At 44.9% G+C, this 21,728-nt stretch overlaps 1 protein-coding gene across 3 annotated transcripts in view; it reads left to right on the top strand.

The window, feature by feature from the left end:
• The first annotated feature begins 4,681 nt into the window (after nt 1-4,681).
• Nucleotides 4,682-21,728, top strand: part of LOC121921987 (gastrula zinc finger protein XlCGF8.2DB-like) — a 31,310-nt gene continuing 14,263 nt past the window's right edge. The window contains exons 1-5 of one of the 3 annotated variants that reach the window (XM_042450820.1): nt 4,682-4,940; nt 5,758-6,252; nt 7,531-7,639; nt 15,562-15,655; nt 15,862-15,982. In XM_042450820.1, coding sequence (XP_042306754.1) covers nt 15,599-15,655; nt 15,862-15,982 — 178 coding nt within the window. In that variant the 5' untranslated portion in view covers nt 4,682-4,940; nt 5,758-6,252; nt 7,531-7,639; nt 15,562-15,598. The other 2 variants (XM_042450822.1, XM_042450823.1) reach the window with 2 other exon arrangements.

Raw genomic sequence — 21,728 nt, forward strand, 5'->3', positions numbered from 1 at the left:
TTTGGACATGCTCCAGTTTCTCAATGTCCTTTTTGAATTGTGGCACCCAGAACTGGACACAATATTCCAGGTGGGGCCTGACCAGAGCAGAATATAGTGGCACTATTACTTCCCTTGATCTAGACACTATACTTCTATTGATGCAGCCTAAAATCGCATTGGCCTTGTTAGCTGCCGCATCGCACTGTTGACTCATGTTCAACTTGTGGCCTACTTGGACTCCTAGATCTCTTTCACACGTAGTTTCATTCAGCCAGGTGTCTCCCATCCTATATCTGTGCATTTCATTTTTTCGCCCTAAGTGCAGTACCTTACATTTCTCCCTGTTGAAGTTCATTCTGTTAGCTGTGGCCCAGCTTTCTAGTCTATTCAGGTCATTTTGAATTTTGATCCTGTCCTCTGGAGTATTAGCAATTCCTCCTAGTTTGATGTCATCTGCAAATTTGATAAGTATTCCCCAAATTTTTCTCTCCAAGTCATTGATAAAGATGTTGAACAGTACTGGGCCCAGGACAGACCCCTGTGGGACCCCACTGGTCACTTCTCTCCAAGATGAAAAGGTGCCATTGTTGAGCACCCTTTGGGTTCGTCCGGTCAACCAATTACAAATCCACTTAACAGCTGCCTTGTCTAGCCCACATTTTACAAGCTTGTTTGCAAGAATGTCATGGGGACCTTTTTTAAAGGCCTTACTGAAATCAAGATATACTATATCTACAGTATTCCCTTCATCTACCAAGCTGGTAATTTTATCAAAGAAAGAGATAAGATTTGTCTGGCATGACTTGTTTCTCTGAAACCCATGTTGACTTTTTGTGATTATGGCATTGCCTTCTAGATGTTCACAGACTCTCTGTTTAATGATCTGCTCCAGAATCTTTCCTGGTATTGATGTCAGACTAACTGGACGATAATTGTTGGGATCCTCTTTTTCCCCCTTTTTGAAGATGGGAAAAACGTTTGCCCTCCTCCAGTCTGCTGGGACTTCTCCTGTTTTCCAGGAGTTCTCAAAGATTATTGCCAATGGCTCTGATATTACATTTGCCAGTTCTTTTAATACCCTTGGATGTAGTTCATCTGGTCCTGGAGACTTATATTCGTTTAGGTCAAACAGGTATTCCTGTACTATCTCTTTGCTTATTCTGTGCTGAAATTCCTCTTTTCTGTCCTCTGCTCCATTATCCTCAGGTTGAGTTCCCTTTGCCTTTTCTGAGAAGACTGAGGCAAAGGTGTTGAGTAATTCTGCCTTTTCTTTGTCCTCTGTTAGCATTTTGCCATCTTCTGCACGCAGTGGCCCTTCCTTTTGCTGCGGACATATCCACAAAAGCCCTTTTTGTTGTTCTTAACCTCTCTAGCAAGCCTGAGTTCATCCTCTGCTTTGGCTTTTCTGACTTTACCCCTACACAGGCTCGCTATTTGTTTGAATTCCTCTTTGGTGATTTCCCCATTTTTCCATTTCTTATACATGTCCCTTTTTAATCTTAGCTCCGTTGAAAGTTCCTTAGTCATCCATCCTGGTTTCTTGAGACATCTCCCATTTTTCTTCCTCACTGAAACTGTTTGAAATTGTGCCTTCAGTATCTCCCTTTTGAGAAACTCCCATCCATCTTGAACTCCCTTCTCTTTTAGTATTTCTGACCACGGGATCACCCTCAATACTTCTCTAAGTTTACTGAAATCCGCTCTCCTAAAGTGTAGAATGTGTGTCTGACTATGCCTGGCTTCTCCTTTCTATTGTATAACAAACTCCAGGAGAACATGGTCACTCCCACCTAAGGATCCCACCACTTGCACCCCATTAACCAAGTCATCCTTGTTGGTTAGGATAAGATCTAGAATAGTTGAACCCCTTGTTGCCTCTTCCACCTTTTGGACAATGAAATTGTATCCAAGGCAAGTGAGGAACTTGCTAGACCTTGAGGATTTTGCTGAGTTTGACTTCCAGCAAATATCAGGATAATTGAAGTCACCCATCACTACTACATCTCTCCTTTCTGAATATGTGGTTATCTGTTCTAGAAAGACATCATCCAATTCCTCAGTCTGACTTGGGGGTCTGTAGTAGGAAGCGATTCGAAGCCCCCCCCACAAGTCAGGATCTCTCCCCATGAGTGGATGGCAATGGAAATCCGTTGGAAGAATGATCCATTGCATCTCCTCCCTTCCGCAGCTCTTTCTCTCATTTTCTGATGCTCTGAACATCCTCAACTGTCACCTGTCAGTCTCCAGTTAGTCACAGTCCTCTGAGGAAGCTTCACAGATGGCTTCCTGCTATATTAACTCAGTTAGATTAGGTTTCAGTATATGTGTGTGTGTGTGTGTTAAATCCTCTACACTGACGCCCCCTTGTCGTGGGGGAGAGGCTTGCACACCCTAATGATGTTGTGAGCTATGCTGGCAGTGGTATAATAGCCACCAGCAGGGCTTCCCATGCCAGACAGGTCACAACCGAAGTGTCTGACCAAGAGCGCCAAAGGGCAGGAAAGGCTCTCTAGCCTTATGACAACCATCCTAGGAGAAGGAAAACTCTAATCCCTAACCCGGGCAGATGGTGCTTGTCTAACCCTGTAAGGTCAACCATCTAAGAAAAGGAAACTCTAACCAAACCTACAACCTGAGGACCTCACTGCTACACTCCATGCTTGTTAAGGCCTCAGCAGACGAACCTCTGGTTTAAAGGGTGAGGCCAGTTCTGTGCACGCTGAGCTGCAACAGAAAAACCCATTGCACAGGTTTGAAGGATACATTCAACTTCCAAAAAAGCCCTGTAGTGAGGCGAGAGACGAAACAGCAGGTGTAAAGATGCATTGGAAGCCTCTGACCGAACCCTGCATGCAGGCGATTCAGGACTTTGGTCGTTTGAGACTGACCCGAGGGATGACAGTCTTATTCAGCAGCATCCTGAATGACCAAGCAGCCTTTGTTAAGGAGAGCACTGCTTGCTCCATACGGAGAGTGGCCTACAAAACGTGGCCTAACGAAAGCTCATCCCCAACAACCTGGTTGGCTAGCCGCGGCCAACGGGCATCTTCTGATGCAGTCAAACAAAGACATAGATGGGACGACCATCGCCTCCCAAAAATAATACTCTATAGTGAACTCGCCACGGGTCAATGTAAGAGGGGCACTCCAAAAAAGAGATACAAGGACTCCCTGAAACAACATCTCAGGCTTGGCCAAATAATAGTCTGCCCTGGCATCACATCGGGAGGCATGGAGACGCACTATGCACGATGCTTCAGTCTTTTTCGAAAGCTCACGGTGAACAAGTGTCGAAGAGAAATGACAACGCAGAAAGAACCGCAACCCGGAAACATCACCCAAAGAGACCTTCCGCTGTGCTTTCTGCAACTGGACTTATTTATCCCGGATCGGCCTTTTCAGTCATCAACGCACTTGTAGAAAGCATGGAATGAGTCCTTCCTGAATCTTCGTTCGCGAAGAAAAGCCAGAGAGAGAGAGAGAGAGAGAGAGAGAGATTTGTTAAACATACCCGGATATTTAGCAACCTGGGAAACACAAATTGCATCCCACATTTTTTATCTACTGAAGCATAAGTCTGAGATGTTTGCAAAGGTTAAGAAATCTGTATCAATCTGAGAAAAATGTGGCCAAGATCCCCAATTGATGTAGCTAGCGAATTCCTTTCTCCTCATTTTAAACAATGGCTTGAGAACAAAGGGGTTGTGCAAAGGCTAATGGACCCAGGATCCCCTCAGGAGGAGAAATGGGATCTGAACTCGAAGCACTTTAACTTTCATGCCTGCAAATGGGTTGCCAGGAACCAGAGCTTGGGAGGGAGAGAGGGTGCTCTGGGCACATAACCTGGAAATGACTTGGAGGCCCACAACAACAACGAGAGGAATAATGAAGCACAGAAGGCACAGAACAAGGGCAAAGAGAGTCAGTGGTTTGAGAGGGAGACTCTGGAGACCAGGGTTCGAATCCCAGCTCAGCCATGAAACCCACTGGAAGACCTTGGGCAAGAAGTCACACTCCCTCAGCCTCAGAGGAAGGCAATAGCAAAAATCCCCTCTGAAGAAATCTTGCCAAGAAATGACATGGAGGACCCTCTCAGCCCCAGAGGAAGGCAATGGCAGACCCTCCTCCATCTCTAAGGAAACCCCTTGAGAGGGCCGCCATAAGTCAGACAAGAACCGTAATATTAAAGAGTGTGGAAGGGGCAAACCAGGCCTCCTCCTCTTCCTTCTCAATGCCTTCCTTCCCCGACAGACAAGCACATCATCATCATCATTATTATTATTATTAGATTAGAAAATGGCAGAGATCTGAAACATTACTGAGAGCTTTAAAAAGGCTGTTGAGAGGGCTCTCTTCCTTGAGGAACCCACTTGGATCCTATGGAAAGAGACTCTTACACAGAACACCCCCAAATGGCTCATCTCTCCGTCGCTTTTCACGTCTTGATGGTATTTCATTATGGTTTCATTGTTTCAGGAGGGAGGGAATAATGGGAAACACTTCTGTAACGTATAGTGCATTTTTATTGTATTTTATTGTAAGCCGCCTTGATCCTTTGGGAGAGGGTTTATTTATTTGCCTAGAGCGTCTCTCCTTCATCCGGGTTCCCCTCTGAGCAGCGCCTCTCTAGGAGCCTCCTCTCGCTCGTCTCCGCGCAGAGCCGGAAGGGGCGGGGCCTCCTCTTCCGTTTCCCTTCAGGGACCTCCTTCCCTTTCCTTCCTCCTGAAAGGAACCTCACAAGAGCCCTGCGAGGAAGGAGACTAAGAATAGAGGGCATGCTTCTCCTCCTCTCCTCGGTCCTCCAAGGAGAAACCGAGATCTGGCTTGACAATCCCTTCTTCCGGTTTCCCCTCAGCGCCTCTCTAGGAGCAGTCTCTCTGTCATCCTCCCACAGCCGGAAGGGGCGGGGCCAAGGCGGAGGGTTGGACTCTCGAAGCAGGAGAGGAAGACCGGAAGAGGTGCTTAACCCTTCTCCTCCTCCTCAAAGTCCCTTTAAGGGCTGCAGGTGGGAGGCAGGAAGAAAGAGGGGGGCGGCAGGCCTCTCTTTCCCGACAGAGAACCCCTGGGGACTGGACTCCTTTGGGGCTCCATGGCCCTCCTTCCTTCCCTTCCCCCTGAAATGAGCCCCCCAACAGCCCTGCGAGGGAGGCCAAGGAAGGAAGGCAGGGCCCTGCTGCAGCTGCTTCCGTGGGTCTTCCTCCCTGGCTTCCTTCCTTTTGGAGCCCCTTCCTCCCTCCAGAGAGAAGGAAGGAAGGAGTAGGAGGAGAAAGCCCCCCCCCCCTCGGTCTGGATGAAGCGCCTGCCTCAGGCAGCTCCTCTTCCAGGGAGGAAGGGCCTTGGGAACAACCGCCCCCAACTTGGGCCTCTTCCTCCTCCTCCGCTTCAGGCACCAAAAGGAGGCCTTGGAGGCAGAGAGGGAGGGAAGGCTGATGAGAGCAGCATTGCCTTTTCTGCCTCAGAGAGAAAGAAGGGCTGAAAGGAAGGAAAGGGGAAAGGAGGCCAAAAAAGGAGGAGAAAGATGAGGCAGGGAAATGTTAGGGAGGGAAGGGCATTGGAAATAGGGGAGAGGGTCCTGGTTTGTGGCTAGAGGAGGAAAGGGAAGACTCCAGACCCAGACACATGCCCTGCCTCTCCTCAGGGTCTTTGGAGGGGAAGGGGGCTTTCTCTACAGAGACAGCAGCCACTTTCCACTTTGGACATTGCCCCAAAACATCCCCTTCCCTCAAGAGGGTCTTCAGAACAGATCATTCACACGATGCTTTCTTTCCTTTGTAGGCCTTTGTGTCCCCAGTAATTGCACCTGAGACAGAATCCGCTGAAAGAGGAATGTACTTTTCTGCTGTGTTAGAAACACAACTCAGTCTTCCATAAGTTCAGAGAAGGATTTCACTCTGGTCAGTTTAAGGACAGAAGAGAAGAGCCTTGCGTCTTTCCATAAGAGCCATGCAGAGGACCTTGGAGGAGAAGATGCTCAGTTCTGAGGTCCAGCGCCAGCACTTCAGGCAGTTTGTCTTCCAGGAGGAGGCTTTGGAGCCCCGAAAGGTTTGCAGCCAGCTCCACAATCTCTGCTGCCAGTGGCTGAAGCCAGAGAGACACACCAAGGCTGAGATGATGGACCTGGTGATCCTGGAGCAGTTCCTGGCCATCCTTCCCCCAGAGATGGGGTGCTGGGTTCGAGAGTGTGGAGCGGAGACAACCTCCCAAGCAGTGGCCTTGGCAGAGGCCTTCCTCCTGAGCCAAGCAGAGGAGAAAAAACTGAAGCAGGAGCAGGTAAGATGATTTCTTCCCGGTCATTTTGAGAGGATGTCACTATTTTATTCTATTTTTGCAAGGGATTTTTATCAATCTGAGCTGTCTTACAGCGGTCAAGAAAGAAGGCCTGCTGGTCAGTCAAAAGCCAGAGGGAGGAATAGGGATTCAGCGTGTTTGGGATGTGGCTGGCTTGGAAGGACTTGGGTACCATTCCCTTCGGCTTTTTCCTTCGGCCGAAAGGGCTCCAAGGTGCCCTTTCGGCCGAAGGGGAGAGCTTGGGCACCCGTCCCAGGCCCTTCCCTTTGGCCTCTTCCTTCGGCTGAAAGGGCTCCAAGGGGCCCTTTCGGCCGAAGGGGAGGGCTTGGGCACGCCGCTTCCTGGGCGCCTCCACAGCCTTTGCAGCCCCAGATCTCTCTCCAGAGGGAGGTCTGGGGCTGCAAGGGCCGCGACGGAGCCCAGGACGTGGCAGGGAGGGAGAAGTAACGTCTGGGCAGCAATTACTGAAGGTGCCTGGGGCTAGGTTAGCCTCCACTACACGGAGGACATTCTCCACGGCTGCCCCAGCCCTTTGGAATACGCTGCCCACTGAGCTCCGCTCGTCCACCACCCTGGCCCAATTCAGGAAGGACTTAAAAACCTTCCTGTTCCAACAGGCATTCCCCGAATAAAATCCTGTGGGCCTCCCTCCTCTTCCGTGGCCGAGAGGTTGGGCTATGGGGCTTTTTTCTTGTGATTTTTTGTATGATCTGTTGTATTTGCATTTTTAATTCTTTTTGTTTTCTTGTTTGTATGGATTGTTTTAACCTTGTTGTAAGCCGCCCTGATTATAAGAAGGGCGGGATATAAATAAAAATTTTATTATTATTATTTTTAAGGAGGAACGGGCACACGTGTACCTGTTTCTCCTTCCCCCGGTGCCTGTGCTCGGCGAAACGGCCCAGAGTGCCACTTTCGGCACCTGTGGCATAGGTTCGCCATCACAGGTCTAGGGGCAACTATACTGAATGCCTTTTGGGAAGTAGAAACTTGTTTGGATGCTGGTATCTCCAACAGATTTTTCCCACTTGTTTGTTTATGTATTTATTTTTGTGTTTTCCTTGTACCTGTTCTACTTATTGTAAACCACTGTCACACCCAATTCCCTCTGCCAAAAAGAATACAGATAAATAAAAACATCATCACCATCATCTTATAAATCTAGCCATTCAATCCCAGTTTTTACCTGGAAATCATCTAAACTGAAGATGGTGTACCATAAGGTCTTGTCCTCATCTTTTCTTTTCTTCTTTGCTGCAGGACTTGTTTGAGGAAGAGATGCTTGAGATAGAGAAGAATCCTGAATCCTGTCAAAGGCAGCAGCCGAAGAGGGTCATGCAGGACAGAGAAGGGATGTCCTCCTCAATAAGTAAGGACTAAGAGGGTAATTTCCTCCCTGACTGTCTCACTTATGTCTGAAATATCTGGGCTTTATGGCTTAGAAGAATTGAATCATTTTATATAGCCTCACCAGCACTTTGAAATTAGAAGCATGCCTCAGTTAGCAAAGGCTCTGACAGACAAGTATATTTTACAAGGACTCTTTATGCCTTCCCAGCCTTCCTTTTCTTCTAATCCTCTGTGTAACTAGGTTTTTTAAAGCAACATTGGCACTGAGAGGATATAGAAGGAGGGCTGGAGAACCACAGAATTTCAGGATCTAGTTATGTTAGCATGTCTGCAGAATACAATGCAATAAAGCTTGATGTGGGAATGAATGAAATTCTTTACTAGCCTGTCCTATTATAGTGGTGTATGTCTGCCTCCAGAAAACAAGCTAAATGACACCTTCCACTGGGTTCTCTTATTGATCCTGTGTGACTAGCAAAACAGAGGAAAGGGAAGATGAGATAAGCTTGCTTCACCAGCTCCCTCTGTTTTAAAAATGCAGAGATCTGTAAGTCTGGCTACGAAAATGGAAATCATAAGAAACACAGATACTAGTGACCTCTTTGGTGCTTTCCTTCAAAGGAGCACCAAGAGAATAGAGGGGTCATTTTTATCTTTTAGGTTTCCCTGGGATGGAGTAAGCTCTCACATTTTGCCACTCTACTCAGAGAAGAGGATTTTTCCTTTTTTGATAGGAGATAATACTGTACCTTAAATCTTGCCCTTACATGCTATTTGACACGTGCACATTTTCTTAGCCCACTTGCCCCACATTACACAGCCAAAATTTACCATAGTTTCATCTTCATCCATCCAGCCGTTCGCATGAGCAAAAACATTTCTGCCTGCTGGAATTTTTAAGAATAAATAAAAATAAAGTTTTTATTTGAATCTCGCCTCTCTATCAAAGATAATTGAGGTGGCTAACATATTAAACTCCCTACAAAATCCCAATATTCCCTCCCTCCTCGAAAACAGAATTAAACAATAAAATTTTAAGATAAACTACATAGAATAATCCTATTAAAATAACAGTGTGGGATTAGGCACAGGGCAGTCGATGGGGTAAACATATTAGGTGTGTGGCCAGGATTGTTGTTCAAGAAAGGCCTGCCGGAAGAGATCCGTCTTGGCAGCCTTTTTGCAGTTATCTAAGCTAGTAATAAGATGGATCTCCTCCGGCAGGCCATTCCATAGTCTAGGAGCGGCAGATGAAAAGGTCCTCTGGGTGGTTGCAGTCAATCTGATCTTTATAATTTGCAGTAGTTTCCTCTCAGAGGACCGAAGTGTGCAGGGTGGATTGTGCGGGAGGAGGCGGTCCTGTAAATTGGTTGGACCTAAGCCATGTCAGAGAATCATAAAGTTGGAAGAGACCATCAGGGCCATCCAGTCCAACCCCATTCTGCCATGTAGGAAATCTCAATCAAAGCATACCCAACAGATGGCCATCCAGCCTCTGCTTAAAGACCTCCAAGGAAGGAGACTCCACTACACTCTGAGGGAATTTGTTCCACTGTCGAACAGCCCTTACTGTCAGGAAGTTCCAACTAAGTGGTTGAGCTATGACGATATCTTAAAAAAATCTGCTCAAACTGATTATTTCAAATTGAAAGAGGAAATATTGGAATTGGATCCCCAAATTAATTGGTTCACGTATTGGCAAATCAGGGAGGTTTGGAAAAGAGACTTAGCTAAAGATGGTATAGAACCAAATGAGACAGAATTTGATAAAATTATAAAGGGGAGTAGGAAAAAGATAATTAAAAAATTCTACCAATTTTTATTAAGCATGTAAATGATAGAAGAAACTGTAAAAACAAACATGATAAAATGGTCCCAAAATATTGGAAAGGAAATCCCTTTGACCAGTTGGGAAAGAGTTTGGGAAAAGAGCCTGTGTTTTACTATGTGTAATGATCTGAAAGAAAATTATTATAAAGTGTTTTTAGGTGGTACTTGACCCCAACCAGACTTGCAAAAATAGGTAAACGTAATAATTCAAACTGCTGGAAATGTAAACAGGAGGGTAGTTCTTTGTATCATGTTTGGTGGCAGTGCAAAAGTGTTAAAACATTCTGGAAACAGATACATAAAAATATAATGCTCACACTAAAAAAGAATATACCATTGAATCTTGAATTATTTTTGCTGAATATAACATATGCAATATCTGATACTTTAGTGCAAGACGAGTTGAGCATCTTACTGTATATGATAACTGCCAGAGTGTTGTATGCCAAATATTGGAGATCCCCAACTATTCCAACATCAGAGGAATGGAGTGTGAAAAAGGAAGTTACTCCTAATGTTGAGGTGGAATCTCTTTTCCTGTAGCTTGCATCTATTGCTCCGGGTCCTTGTCTCTGGAACAGCAGAAAACAAGCTTGCTCCCTCCTCAATATGGCATCCCTTTAAGTATTTAAACAGGGCTATCATGTCACCTCTTAACCTTCTGTTTTCCAGGCTAAATATCCCAAGCTCCCTATAAGTTGTTCCTCATAGGGCATGGGTTCCAGACCCTTCACCATTTTAGTCGCCCTCCTTTGCACATGCTACAGTTTCTCCACATCCTTTTTGAATTGTGGTGCCAGAACTGGACACAGTATTCCAGATGGGGCCTGACCAAAGCAGAATAGAATGGCACTATTACTTCCCTTGATCTAGATACTATACTTCTGTAGATGCACCCTAAAATTGCATTGGCCTTTTTAGCTGCTACATCGCACTGTTGACTCATGTTCAACTTGTGGTCTACTTGGACTCCCAAGCCCCTTTCACATGTCTCGTTCAGCCAGGTGTCGCCCATCCTATGTCTGGGCATTTCATTTTTCTGCCCTAAGTGTATTACCTTACATTTCTCCGTGTTGAAATTCATTTTGTTAGCTTTGGCCCAGCTTTCTAGTCAATTCAGATCATTTTGAATTTTGATCCTGTCCTTTGGGATATTAGCTGCTACTCCTAATTTGGTGTCATCTGCATATTTGATAGGTATTCCCCCAATTCTTTCATCCAAGTCATTGATAAAGATGTTGAATAGCACCAGACCCAGGACAGAACCCTGTGGGACCCCACTGGTTATTTTTCTCCAGGATGAAAAGCCTTCTCCTGAGGATCTTAGGGCTCTAGATGGTTCATATGGGGAAATATGGTCTCTCAAATAGTCTGGACCTAAGTCATATAGGGCTATATAGGCCACTTTGAATTGTGCTAAAAAACGAACTGTTAGCCAGTGAAGCTGTTTCAATACAGGAGTTAATATGCTCTCTATAACTGACTCTGCTTTGTCCGGTCAACCAGTTACAAATCCATGTAACCGTTTTGTTGTCTAGCTCACATTTCACTAGCTTGTTTGCAGGAATATCATGGGAAACCTTGTCAAAGGCCTTACTGAAATCAAGATATGCTATATCCACAGCATTCCCTTCATCTACCAAGCTGGTAATTTTATATAAAAAAAGAGCTTAGATTTGGCTGGCATTTTCTCTAGGGCTTTAAAGGTCATAACCAACACCTTGTACTGCTCCTGGAAACCAAAAGGCAGCCAGTGGAGTCATTTTAAGACTGGTGTGATATGGTCATTTCTGGATTTTTCCCGTGATCAATCTGGCAGACTGAGCACAAAGGTAGCCCCTTGTAGAGTGCACTGCAGAAGTCGAGTCATGAGGTTACCAGACCATGTACCACAGTTTCCATGTCCCCTGGTTCCAGGAAAGGACACAGCAGGCATATCAGCCAAAGCTGATAACAAGCGCTCCTGACTATTGCGTTTACCTGATTCGAGGAGCACTCCCAGACTGCAAATACAGCCTTTGAGGAGAGTGTGACCCCATCTAGGACTGGTAGTTGTAACCCAATACCTGGTTTAGGGGTCATTATTATTATTATTATAGTTTACTTTTATACCAATGTAAATGTGCACAGCGCTGTACATATAAAGGATCAAATCAGTAAAAATGAAAGCTGCCAATGGCGTACAATATACAAAATACCAGTAAAACAATAGGTAATAATATAAAATATAATTGGTTAAAATAAGCAGGCAACAATGAAAAACATCAACATCAACTATCCAATCAAAAATCAGATAGGTAATCTACTGTGTGTACCTCCATTTTGTCTGGATGCACTTTTAGTCTGTTCTTCTCATCCAGTCCATTACCACTTCAAGACATTCACTGAGAGGAGAGATGCCATCTGAAGTCAAGGCTGAAGTCCAAAACATGGAGAAATAGAGTACCGTATTTTCCGGCCTATACGACGCCTGGCGTTATATAGACGGACCCCCAACTTTTCCAGTTAAATATAGAGTTTGGGATATACTCGCCGTATAAGACCACCCCTCTTCCAATGTACACCAATAAAAATTTAAAACACTCCATATTTGTTTCCAATATGGTAATTTTATTCTAATGCTTATGACAGAAAACTGTCACTTATAACATAAGGCTGGTCATCAAACATGTAAACATAGAAAAGTGGAAGTGGATTAAACTTTCCTAATTCACTCTAAAACTGAAAAGAACAAGCGCTGCCATGCTGTTTTGTCTTCTTAAGCTGTCAACCAAAACTGGAACTGACGATGATAGGAGGAAGATAATAAACAATATAAGAGAGAGCAAGTGCTGGGCATGTCCCTGGTGAGTTAGCATGCCCATCATAACTGCAAGCTATGTTGTTTCTACAGGAAAGCCTTCAAATCCTCTGTTCGTCATCTGATACCATAAATACATCATGAGATCTTGTGAAAACCTGTAAGCAGTCATCGTATGGATCGAACTCTGTATCAGATGGTGTAGTCTCCAGCTTTGGCTTCTCTTCATCTTGCCACAAGTAGTCATCCTCCCATACCATCTAATGAATTTGATATGCCACAACTTCTTGAAAGACTTGATTACTGTTTCTGCCATCAATATCATTCCAGGCTTTTATGACGCATTTGCACAAAACATCCAACTGTGGAAGCACGCATGTTTCCTCCCTTTGTGAATGACTTTCGCTGTTACCATCCATTCATTCCACTGTTCTCGAATGCGATCTTTTAATGGCTTGTTATGGCCCAATCCAGTGGCTGTACCAATGATGTCAATCCGGCAGGAATAAACTGCCCATCTGTGTTTAGTCTGCAGCCTTTGCTGTGGTGCTGGGAGTTAAATGAGCCCTGAACATATCCCACACCAGTAGACTAACGTTTTTAATAGTCCACCGGTCGCCTGCTCCCATACATTGTCAAGCCATAGCTTACCCCCTCTTCATCATCCAGCCTTTTTCATTCACATGCACAAAAACAACCAACAGGGACTTGAGTTTTGGCATGGTTTTTTCTTTTAAAAATAATAATTGGTCTCAGTTTGGTGCCATCAGCTGTGCATCCTAATACCACTGTATAAAACTGGATTTCTCTGTCCTGTTGTTTTAATAAAATTGTTTTTCACCTTTTGATGGACAGTTTTATTCCAACCATATCAAAATTCATGCTATGCCATGTTTAGTGCGCGTTGTATTACGTATCTATGGAACGAATTACTTTGCTATAAAGTCTGCAGGTAATTTCTGAGCAATTTTTGTCTTTTGCCTCAGTACCATATCATGCCTTTCCTGAATCTAGTACACCAGGATACAGTGGCTTAAATTGTTGCTGTGATCTGGGTTAGATTGGCCCACTGAAGTGAAACAGAAGTATTGATTTCTGTGTCACTACATAACCATTTTGGCGACGTGCTCATTCACCATGTCTGCTTACATGTTTTTCAAGTTCTGGCCAATGGGGGTGCCTCTTCGTAATGCACACTTACCCCTTGGCATATCCTCTAATGCTTTTTTTCATTTGCTTTCCTGTCCCGAACCATCTTTTCTTTACTCCAATTGTCTTGCAGCAGCGCAGTTATTATGTTCCCTGGCAAAGTTTACAACTTTAAGTTTGAAACTGGCTTCATATTTCTTTCTTCTTGCTGATGAGCCATGATGGGATTTTGATTGTTGGATAGTTCTCATACGTACGTAGTACCGGTTTGCTGTACTGTATGAACAGGTACAGGTACTGGGTGCTGTACTGTATGTGGTACCCAGTGTACAACAACCGGCCAGTCACAGCAAGTGAGTTGCTTGGCTTATGATTTATTTATTTATTATTTATTTATTTATTTATTTACTATAGTTCTATCTATTATCTATCATCTATCTTATTTCTGTTTTTATTTTATTTTTAATTACTGGTATGCATTATTATTTTTATTTTTTTGAACACTAGGAGGGGCAGAGGCGATGTGTTGCCAATGTGGTGACTTTACACAAAAACGGGGACTTTTCAGAGCTTTTGGTGTGATTTGGTGATTAGTTTTAATGGTAATTTGAGAGTTGAAATAAGTACGTATTTGGGAGGATATTGGGGGGGGGGATTGGTGAATTTTGGCCAAACGTTTGGGGATTATCTTCGAGGCTTGCTGGCAACAATTCCCCAGGACTTTGCTGAGGCCTGCAAAAGCTGCCTTGCATGCAGCGTGCCCTGGCCTATTAAAGGCCAAGTTAGGGGGCCTAATGCCCACAACGTGGCTTCAAAGCCCTCCAGAGGCCTGGATGAGCCGAAGTTAGGGGTGCGCATGCGCGCGGAGGCGCACAAGCACGCTAGCTTTTCAGGCCTCCAGAGGCCTTTGAAGCCAGCAGCAGGGAAGCTCCCCTCGCGCCGGCTTCCAAAGTCCTCGGGAGGCGTCATCCAGGAGGGCTTTGGAAGCCAGCAGCCAGGGAGGCCCCTTCGCGCCGGCTTCAAAGTCCTCCGGACGGCGACCCCCGGAGGGCTTTGGAAGCCAGCAGCCAGGGAGCCCCCTCGCTCCGGCCTCCAAAGTCCTCCGGAGGGCGTCCTCCCGGAGGCCTTTGGAAGCCAGCAGCCAGGAAGCCCCCCTCGCGCCGGCTTCAACGTCTCCGGGGGCGTCCTCCGGAGGGCTTGGAAGCCAGCAGCCAGGGAGCCCCCTCGCGCCGGCTTCCAAAGTCTCCGGAGGGCGTCCTCCGGAGGGCTTTGGAAGCCAGCAGCCAGGGAGGCACCCCTGCGCTGGCTTCCAAAGTCCCCGGAGGGGCCTTTGGAGCTGGCAGGACAACCAGGTAAGATGCTCTTACCGGCATACAAGACCCCCCCCCCCACTTTTGACCCCGTTTTAAAGGGTCAGAAAGTAGTCTTGTACGCCGGAATATAAGGTATATCTGGGTTTCATCAGCATCTGATTAACACCCCGCCCCAGGTTTTTAGACATCTTTTTTCCTCTGCTTAGTCCTTTATGTCTTTTTGTTAACACCCCCTAGTTTTTGCTTAACTTCAACACAGGTCATACCCATGTCCCAAAGCCTTCCTTCGATTTATACTGGGCTGACTTATACACATATTTATAACCAGTAATGCCTAGAAGAAAAAATCTGCTCATTACCTGAGGTATACCTGGGTATTCTAAGGGAGAGAGATGAAGGAATGGCTGCTTTAGTGGTGAATCCTCGTCTTTATCCGGTTGCCCCAGAGTCCAACTTCGGTCCTGTCTATTCTGACACAAGGGAGAGCCAGGAACTTCTTTCAAGTCCTTCTGTTCTCTTCTCACTCAAATTTTGTGCTTTTTCTGTCAAGTCTGTTAACACTTTTTGTGGCTGTTTATTCATATGGGATGCTTGCCTACTTGCTTTGCATTATTTATTAACCATTTTTCCCCATGCAAAGTTTCAGAATGACTGTGATCTACAGTGATCTACTAGTTCTTTTTGTTCCGTACAGTATGATGTTTTTGCATTTACACAGCCGCCCCGATTGCATTTTGTAGAGAGCAGGATATAAATAAAATTTTTATTATTTTATTTATTGTTGTTATTACATAGGAGGGCCTTGAAAGAGGAAGAAGACGAAGGGTTAACCACTTTTCTTTCCTTCAGTGTTCCTCCCAGGAGGTAGAATAAGGACTGGGCCTATATGTGCACATCTCTTCATCCTGATGGACTCAGAACAGATTCTGCAAGACTTGACAAGGTAGGGAACAGGATCTCAAGTGAGCCAACAAAGGAATAGACGAAGTGCTCATCTTCCTTTGACTGCTCCCTGGTCCCACAGAAACTTGTCCCCCCCCCCCCAATTGCTTCCACCAAAGATGCCATTGCAAGTGGTTTATGGATGGCATCATGTAAGGATTTCAGTTTTCTTGAACAGTCTGAAGCAATATGATTCTCTCTTGTCAGGTGACCTTTGAGGAGGTGGCTGTGTATTTCAAGGAGGAGGAGTGGGCCCTGCTGGACCCAGACCAAAGGGCCCTTCATCGGGAAGTGATGGAGGAGAATCTGGGTATCCTGTCTTCTCTAGGTAAAGCTCCCTCTTTGTTGTGATTGAGCAGTTTACAAGTGCTGAAGAGTAACCCTGAGAGCTCTTCTTCACTCTTGATACGTTCTAGCAGGCTGAGTGTTTTTTCCCAGCTTTGCTGATTTCTGGCCTTTCTTCCCAGGAAGCCCTTCATTAGCAGATGTTACGTCAAGATCACTGTGAAGTCCAGGTGGACTCCTAATCTTGGACCACTGCTTGGGATGCTGGGAGTCCCACTAGCAGTATCTCCCCCAAGAGTTTGATCCACAGCTATTATCCCATCCAGCCACCATTACAATGAAAGGCTGGATTATTTAAGGAAGCCCTTAATTAGCAGATTTTACGTCAAGATCACTGTGAGGTCCAGGTGGACTCCTTAGCTTGGACCACTGTGTGGGATGTTGGGAGTCCCACTAGCAGTATCTACCCCCACCACCCCCGAGTCTGATCTGCCTTCTCCAATTGCCACTGTCGCTCTGGCCAGCCACCACTGCCATGAAAGACTGGATTATTTCAGGGCAAGTGGGAAAGGCAGAAAGAGAAATCACCCACATCTTGCTTTCTTGCTCCCACTAGGTATCTAAGTCCCTTTCCTCCCATTGAATCCTCAAAAGATAGACAGGAATAATGTTCCAGTGAAGGGACTGATGTGACCGGGAGGAATAGTCTTTTATTCCTGCTTAGACTAGTTCTCAGTCTTACCTTAATAAAAAGCCCTGCTCCTGTCCTTTCCACAGCATTATTACATACCTACCCTCATCAGACACATCTTTGTGTCAGAGATCAAGGAACAAAAAGAATAAACTAGGAAAGTCTGGTGCTTGTGAATATTCATAAATTGTATATTCACAAGCACCAGACCTTCCTGGTCGGTTTTCTTTTGTCATTTAGTTTAGAGACATTCTGTCTGTAAGGGAAGATTGCCTTATATTTCCCTTTTAGAGGTATTGGAACCCCCGTGCTTAGTCCGGTGTCCAAAAAGGTTGGTGTAGTTGGTAATGTGTTTCTGAATAATTTACCACACAGATAGTATTATAGAATCATAGAATTGTAGAGTTGTAGAGTTGGAAGAGACCACAAGGGCCATCCAGTCCAACCCCTGCCATGCAGGAAATCTCAGTCAAAGCATACCCGACAGATGGCCATCCAGCCTCTGCTTAAAGTCCTCCAAAGAAGACTCCACCACACTCCAAGGGAGTGTTTTCCACTGTCGAACAGCCCTATTACTGATAACCGGTTAGTATTACTGATTATATGAAAATAAACTGTAACTTTTGTTATGCCAGTAATAATAACTTGTCTTTATCAAGTTCCAACTCAATAACCTTTTACAGTACTTACATCATGTGTTAGGCGTCTTTTATCACAACATGCAGCCCCAGTTCCTCACTTCTGAATCTGCTAGCTTAGACCTCACTTCAACACCCCCCCCCCCAGGTCTCTTGCCACTAATTCTCCTCACTCTTTAAACTGACAATTTTTCTCTGTCATATACTTCCATTGTGATAGATACTTGGTCTACCTAATCATTCATGTCAAATTTGACTGCAGCTTGCTAAGCAAATGTTCCAAAAAGACCGCTTTTACACACACACCCCCCTTGAAACTCCTTTGTCAATCTCCTCTTGTACAATCCACAGAAATATTTATTTATACATTGAAACAGACACACACACACCACATTACACATCGATATTTATCTTTGTTGCTTCTTTGGGTTGCCTTGTGGACCACATTTTATTGAGCTTTAATATGGTGAATATCAAAATCAAAATCTTGGAGTAAGAGACTGTATTGTAATAAGTTTCCTATTATTGCCCTTAGGATGACTCAACCAATATAGTGGCAGATGGTCAGTTCATAACACAAACCTTGTACTCATAGATAAGATTTCAATTTGTATAATGCCCAGTCCATTGCCAAGCACTCATCCACTGTAGCCAGATGTTTCTCCTGGAGCAACAGCTTTTTACTCACAAACAGGACAGATTGAAGCTGTCCGTCTGGACTTTTTGACTAAGTACTCCCCCAAGCCCGATAATAGAAACATCTGTGGTCACTGTAAATGCTTTATTGAAGTCAGGAGTTGTTAAGACAGGGGCTGCTTTCTTTAAACTTCCAAAGGCTCCCTGAGAAGAAATTGTCCAATTGACCTTGGCAGGGTAACCTTTTTGTGGTCAGCTCTGACAGTGGCATTGCTAGGGTACTGAAATTTAGAATAAACTTCCTATAATACCCCATCAGGCCAAGAAAGACTCACACCTTCTTTTGAGAAGTTGAAACTAACCAACAATAGATGGCCTGCACCTTAAACCCTTCAGGTTTAATGTGCCATTCCCTACAGTGCATTCCAAATACTTAATTTCTGTCTTTCTGTGTTAATTTCTGTCTTTCCCACATGACATTTTGGAACTTTGATTGTAAGATCAGTGTTCCTAATTCTCTCAAGCGCTTGCTCCAGGTGTTTTGTGTCGTCCTTCCAGGTTTGGCTTTAAATGTCGATATCATCTATAGGTAACTGAAAACTTTCTTTGTCTACTTATTACCCTCTCTGCTAATAGCTGAAAAGTAGACAGGGTAGGTTTGAGTCTGAACAGTATTACCATAAATTCCAACAAGCCTTTTTGTTGATGAAGGCTGTTTTGTCTTGGTCTGTGGGATTCACTGGGACTTGCCAGTAGGTCTTAGTTACCTCCAGGTTGCTGATGTAATTATTCTTGCTCATCTTCTCAATGAGATCATCTAATTTGGACATTAAATAAACATCTGTTTGGGTTATCTGGTTCAATTGATAAAAGTCCACACAAAACCTAATTGTGTGATCTGGTTTATCCATCACTACTACTGGTGATCACTCTGTAATTCCTGATCTCAACTTTTCATCAATATCCTGTGCTATCTTCTCTGCATACTTCCTTGTGACTCCTTACGGTGAGGTTGTAATAGAAATAGCATCCCCTGTTCTAATATAATTTTGGATTCCTTCAGCCCAACTGTGAGAGTCAAAAACACACTTTGATACTTGGTCAGTAACTCGTCTTTTTGTGCTGGAGGAAGAGATTCATCAAGATTGGTCTTCTCTGAATTATACCTTGAGAAATCTAGATTCTCCCAACAGGGCAGAAAAGGTTCTTCTCCCCCACTTTCACATACAGCATGTAAAACCAGGGTCTCTTGCCTGTAATGTGGCTTTAACATATGAGTATGCACTATTTTGTTACACCATCATCCAGAACCAGTTTTTTTGTTTTCATTGCATGCTCTGCAGATTTTTGGCAGCAATATAGCAGATCTCAGCAGGCTTTCCTTGTAGATGACAACAGCCTCAGGATCTTTCCCAGATTCATACTACCTATTTCACCTGAACTGTTCTTAAGGCCCTTCTACTCTTCTCTGGTACAGCAACTCAAGTCAACTGGATCCTAGGCTTTCTTGTGGCACATCTTGATGTCCGTGTGTGTATGCACATCTTGATATGCATATGTTAGCAATAGCAATAGCATTTACAATCTTGTACTGCTTATCAGTGAACTCAGCAGTCTCTAAATGGTTTACAATCTGTAAACCAATTGCCCCCAACAAGCTGGGTACTCATTTTGCCAACCTACGAAACAATGGAAGGCTGAGTCAACCTTGGAGCCTTGGGATCGAACTCACACCCATGCAGCTACAGTACCAGCATTTAACCACTGTGCCACCAGGGTTCCCTATATGTTAAAACTCAACATTGGGATTATCTGCCATGTATGCCTTGATCATCCAGTTTAAGGTCCCATTGAATTTCTGACTTTACCTCATCAGTAACAGGAGTTTCAAATTTTCATCCAGTTTTTGTTCTTTGGCCAACATGGATGAGGTTTGTTCACTGAAAGAACAAAGGTCACCTAACAACTCCAGTGCATATTGAGGGCCCACTGTACCATGTTTGTTTTCCTTTGACAGATCTTTTTTGTGGAGAAAATTCTCTCCTAGAAATTAGATATCCGAGGGCTATCCTTGCCAAGCCCTCTGTTCCCATTCATGACTCCTTAATCAGCAGTTCATTCAGCCAGGAGACCCCTCAGCCTTCATATAGGTTGATGATAGTCTGCTACATGGAGTTGGGGTGATTTTTGAAGCCTCTAGACAAGTTCATCCTCAGATGAAATCAGACTTAATTCTGACAACAGGCCCTGTTAACAGAGTGCATCCATGCTTCTGCATGGACTCACCAGTGTGTGCGAGATAAAGGTTAATCCAGTGTCTCCCTTGCCTAACCATAGAATTAGTCTTATTTTACACAGGTGTACAGTTGTTCCAGTAAAGAACTGCACATTGTTTTGAAATATTAGTTGGAGGTCAGACATTAACATTCCTCTTTCAGAGTGGTAAGTCTTCATTGCTACAAGTTAAATCACCTTAATATCACCTTCATTGCTATAACCAGTTGACAAGGTGATCAGTGATCGGGTGGAAGCTGCCAAAGGTCCAGATTAGATCAGGTCCTATTCTGATTGATCACATAATCCACCTTTTAGACAAGTTCTCATCGACTGCTTCAGGTTTTCAGTGGCTGACCTGCTACAGTTCCTCCAAGAGGGCATTAAAAAGGGACTCAGACCCAATACGATTAGGAGGCAGGTGTCTGCCATCACATCGGTTCGGCTCTATAAGAGAGCGGCTAGAATGGCGGCCATCCTCACATTAAGAGGTTGTTGAGGTGAGTTTCCAACAGGGCCCCGCCCACCAGACATCCTTTTCCAATTTGTGAAATGAACATGATCTTAAAGGTGCTGACGGTTGGGCCGTTCAAGTCCCTTCGGGAGGCTTCCTTCAAACACCTCTCCCTTAAGGTTATCTTCCTCATGGCCATTATCTCCGCCAGACAGGTGTCAGAGCTGGATCCCTGTCGGTTCATAAAGTCTTATGTATTTTTAGGCCAGACTCAGTGTGCCTTCGTCCAGATCCTAACTTTGTGCCTAAGGTCAACTCAGCCTTTCACGTGTCACAGGACATTCTCCTGCCTTCATTTTGCCCCAATCCTAAGAAGGACTTGGAAAAGACCTGGCACACATTGGATGTGTGCAGAATCCTCAAAATCTACATCAAGAGGACCTCAACCTTCAAGTCATTCGAGGCGTTGTTCATTTCCTTTCGCCCAGGCTCTTTGGGGCGCAAGGTATCGGTCTTGACTCTGACTAGGTGGATCAGGTCTTGTATTCAAGAGAGCTACCAAACTCTTGATCTCACTCCCCCCGAGGGGGTGATGGCTCACTCAACCAGGAGTGCATTGACCTATGCGGCCCTGACCACTAGCATCTCCCCATCATAAATTTGCAAGGCGGCCACATGGAAGTTGCCTTCAACCTTCATAAGACATTACAAACTGGACATGTCTCAGTCCGCTGAAGCGTCATTTGGAAGGAGGGTCCTCCAGCAGATTGTGTCGGGGGCCACTGTCTCCTAGCAGTACTTCCCTCCCAGTTCGAGAGGGCTTTTGTAAATCCCAGAATACAAGAGGTTAGGACCCTGTCTGCTGGGAAAACGAACGTTGGTACTTAGCCGTGATACGTTCATTTCCAGCAGACGAAGGTCCTAACATCCTGCCCACCCGGGTGCTGCCTGCAGCCTCCGACCCTGACTGTTGGTGGACCTGTTTTGTTCTTCTTGTTGCTGAATTGGTTTTTCTGAGTTCTTATCTGTTCTTTGACTAGTGTTTTCTAAGGTGTTCTAGTTAACCCTTAGCTCAGGGGTAGGCAACCTACGGCCC

This window comes from Sceloporus undulatus, chromosome 2 (genome assembly GCF_019175285.1).
Source record: "Sceloporus undulatus isolate JIND9_A2432 ecotype Alabama chromosome 2, SceUnd_v1.1, whole genome shotgun sequence".
Lineage (NCBI taxonomy): Eukaryota > Metazoa > Chordata > Lepidosauria > Squamata > Phrynosomatidae > Sceloporus > Sceloporus undulatus.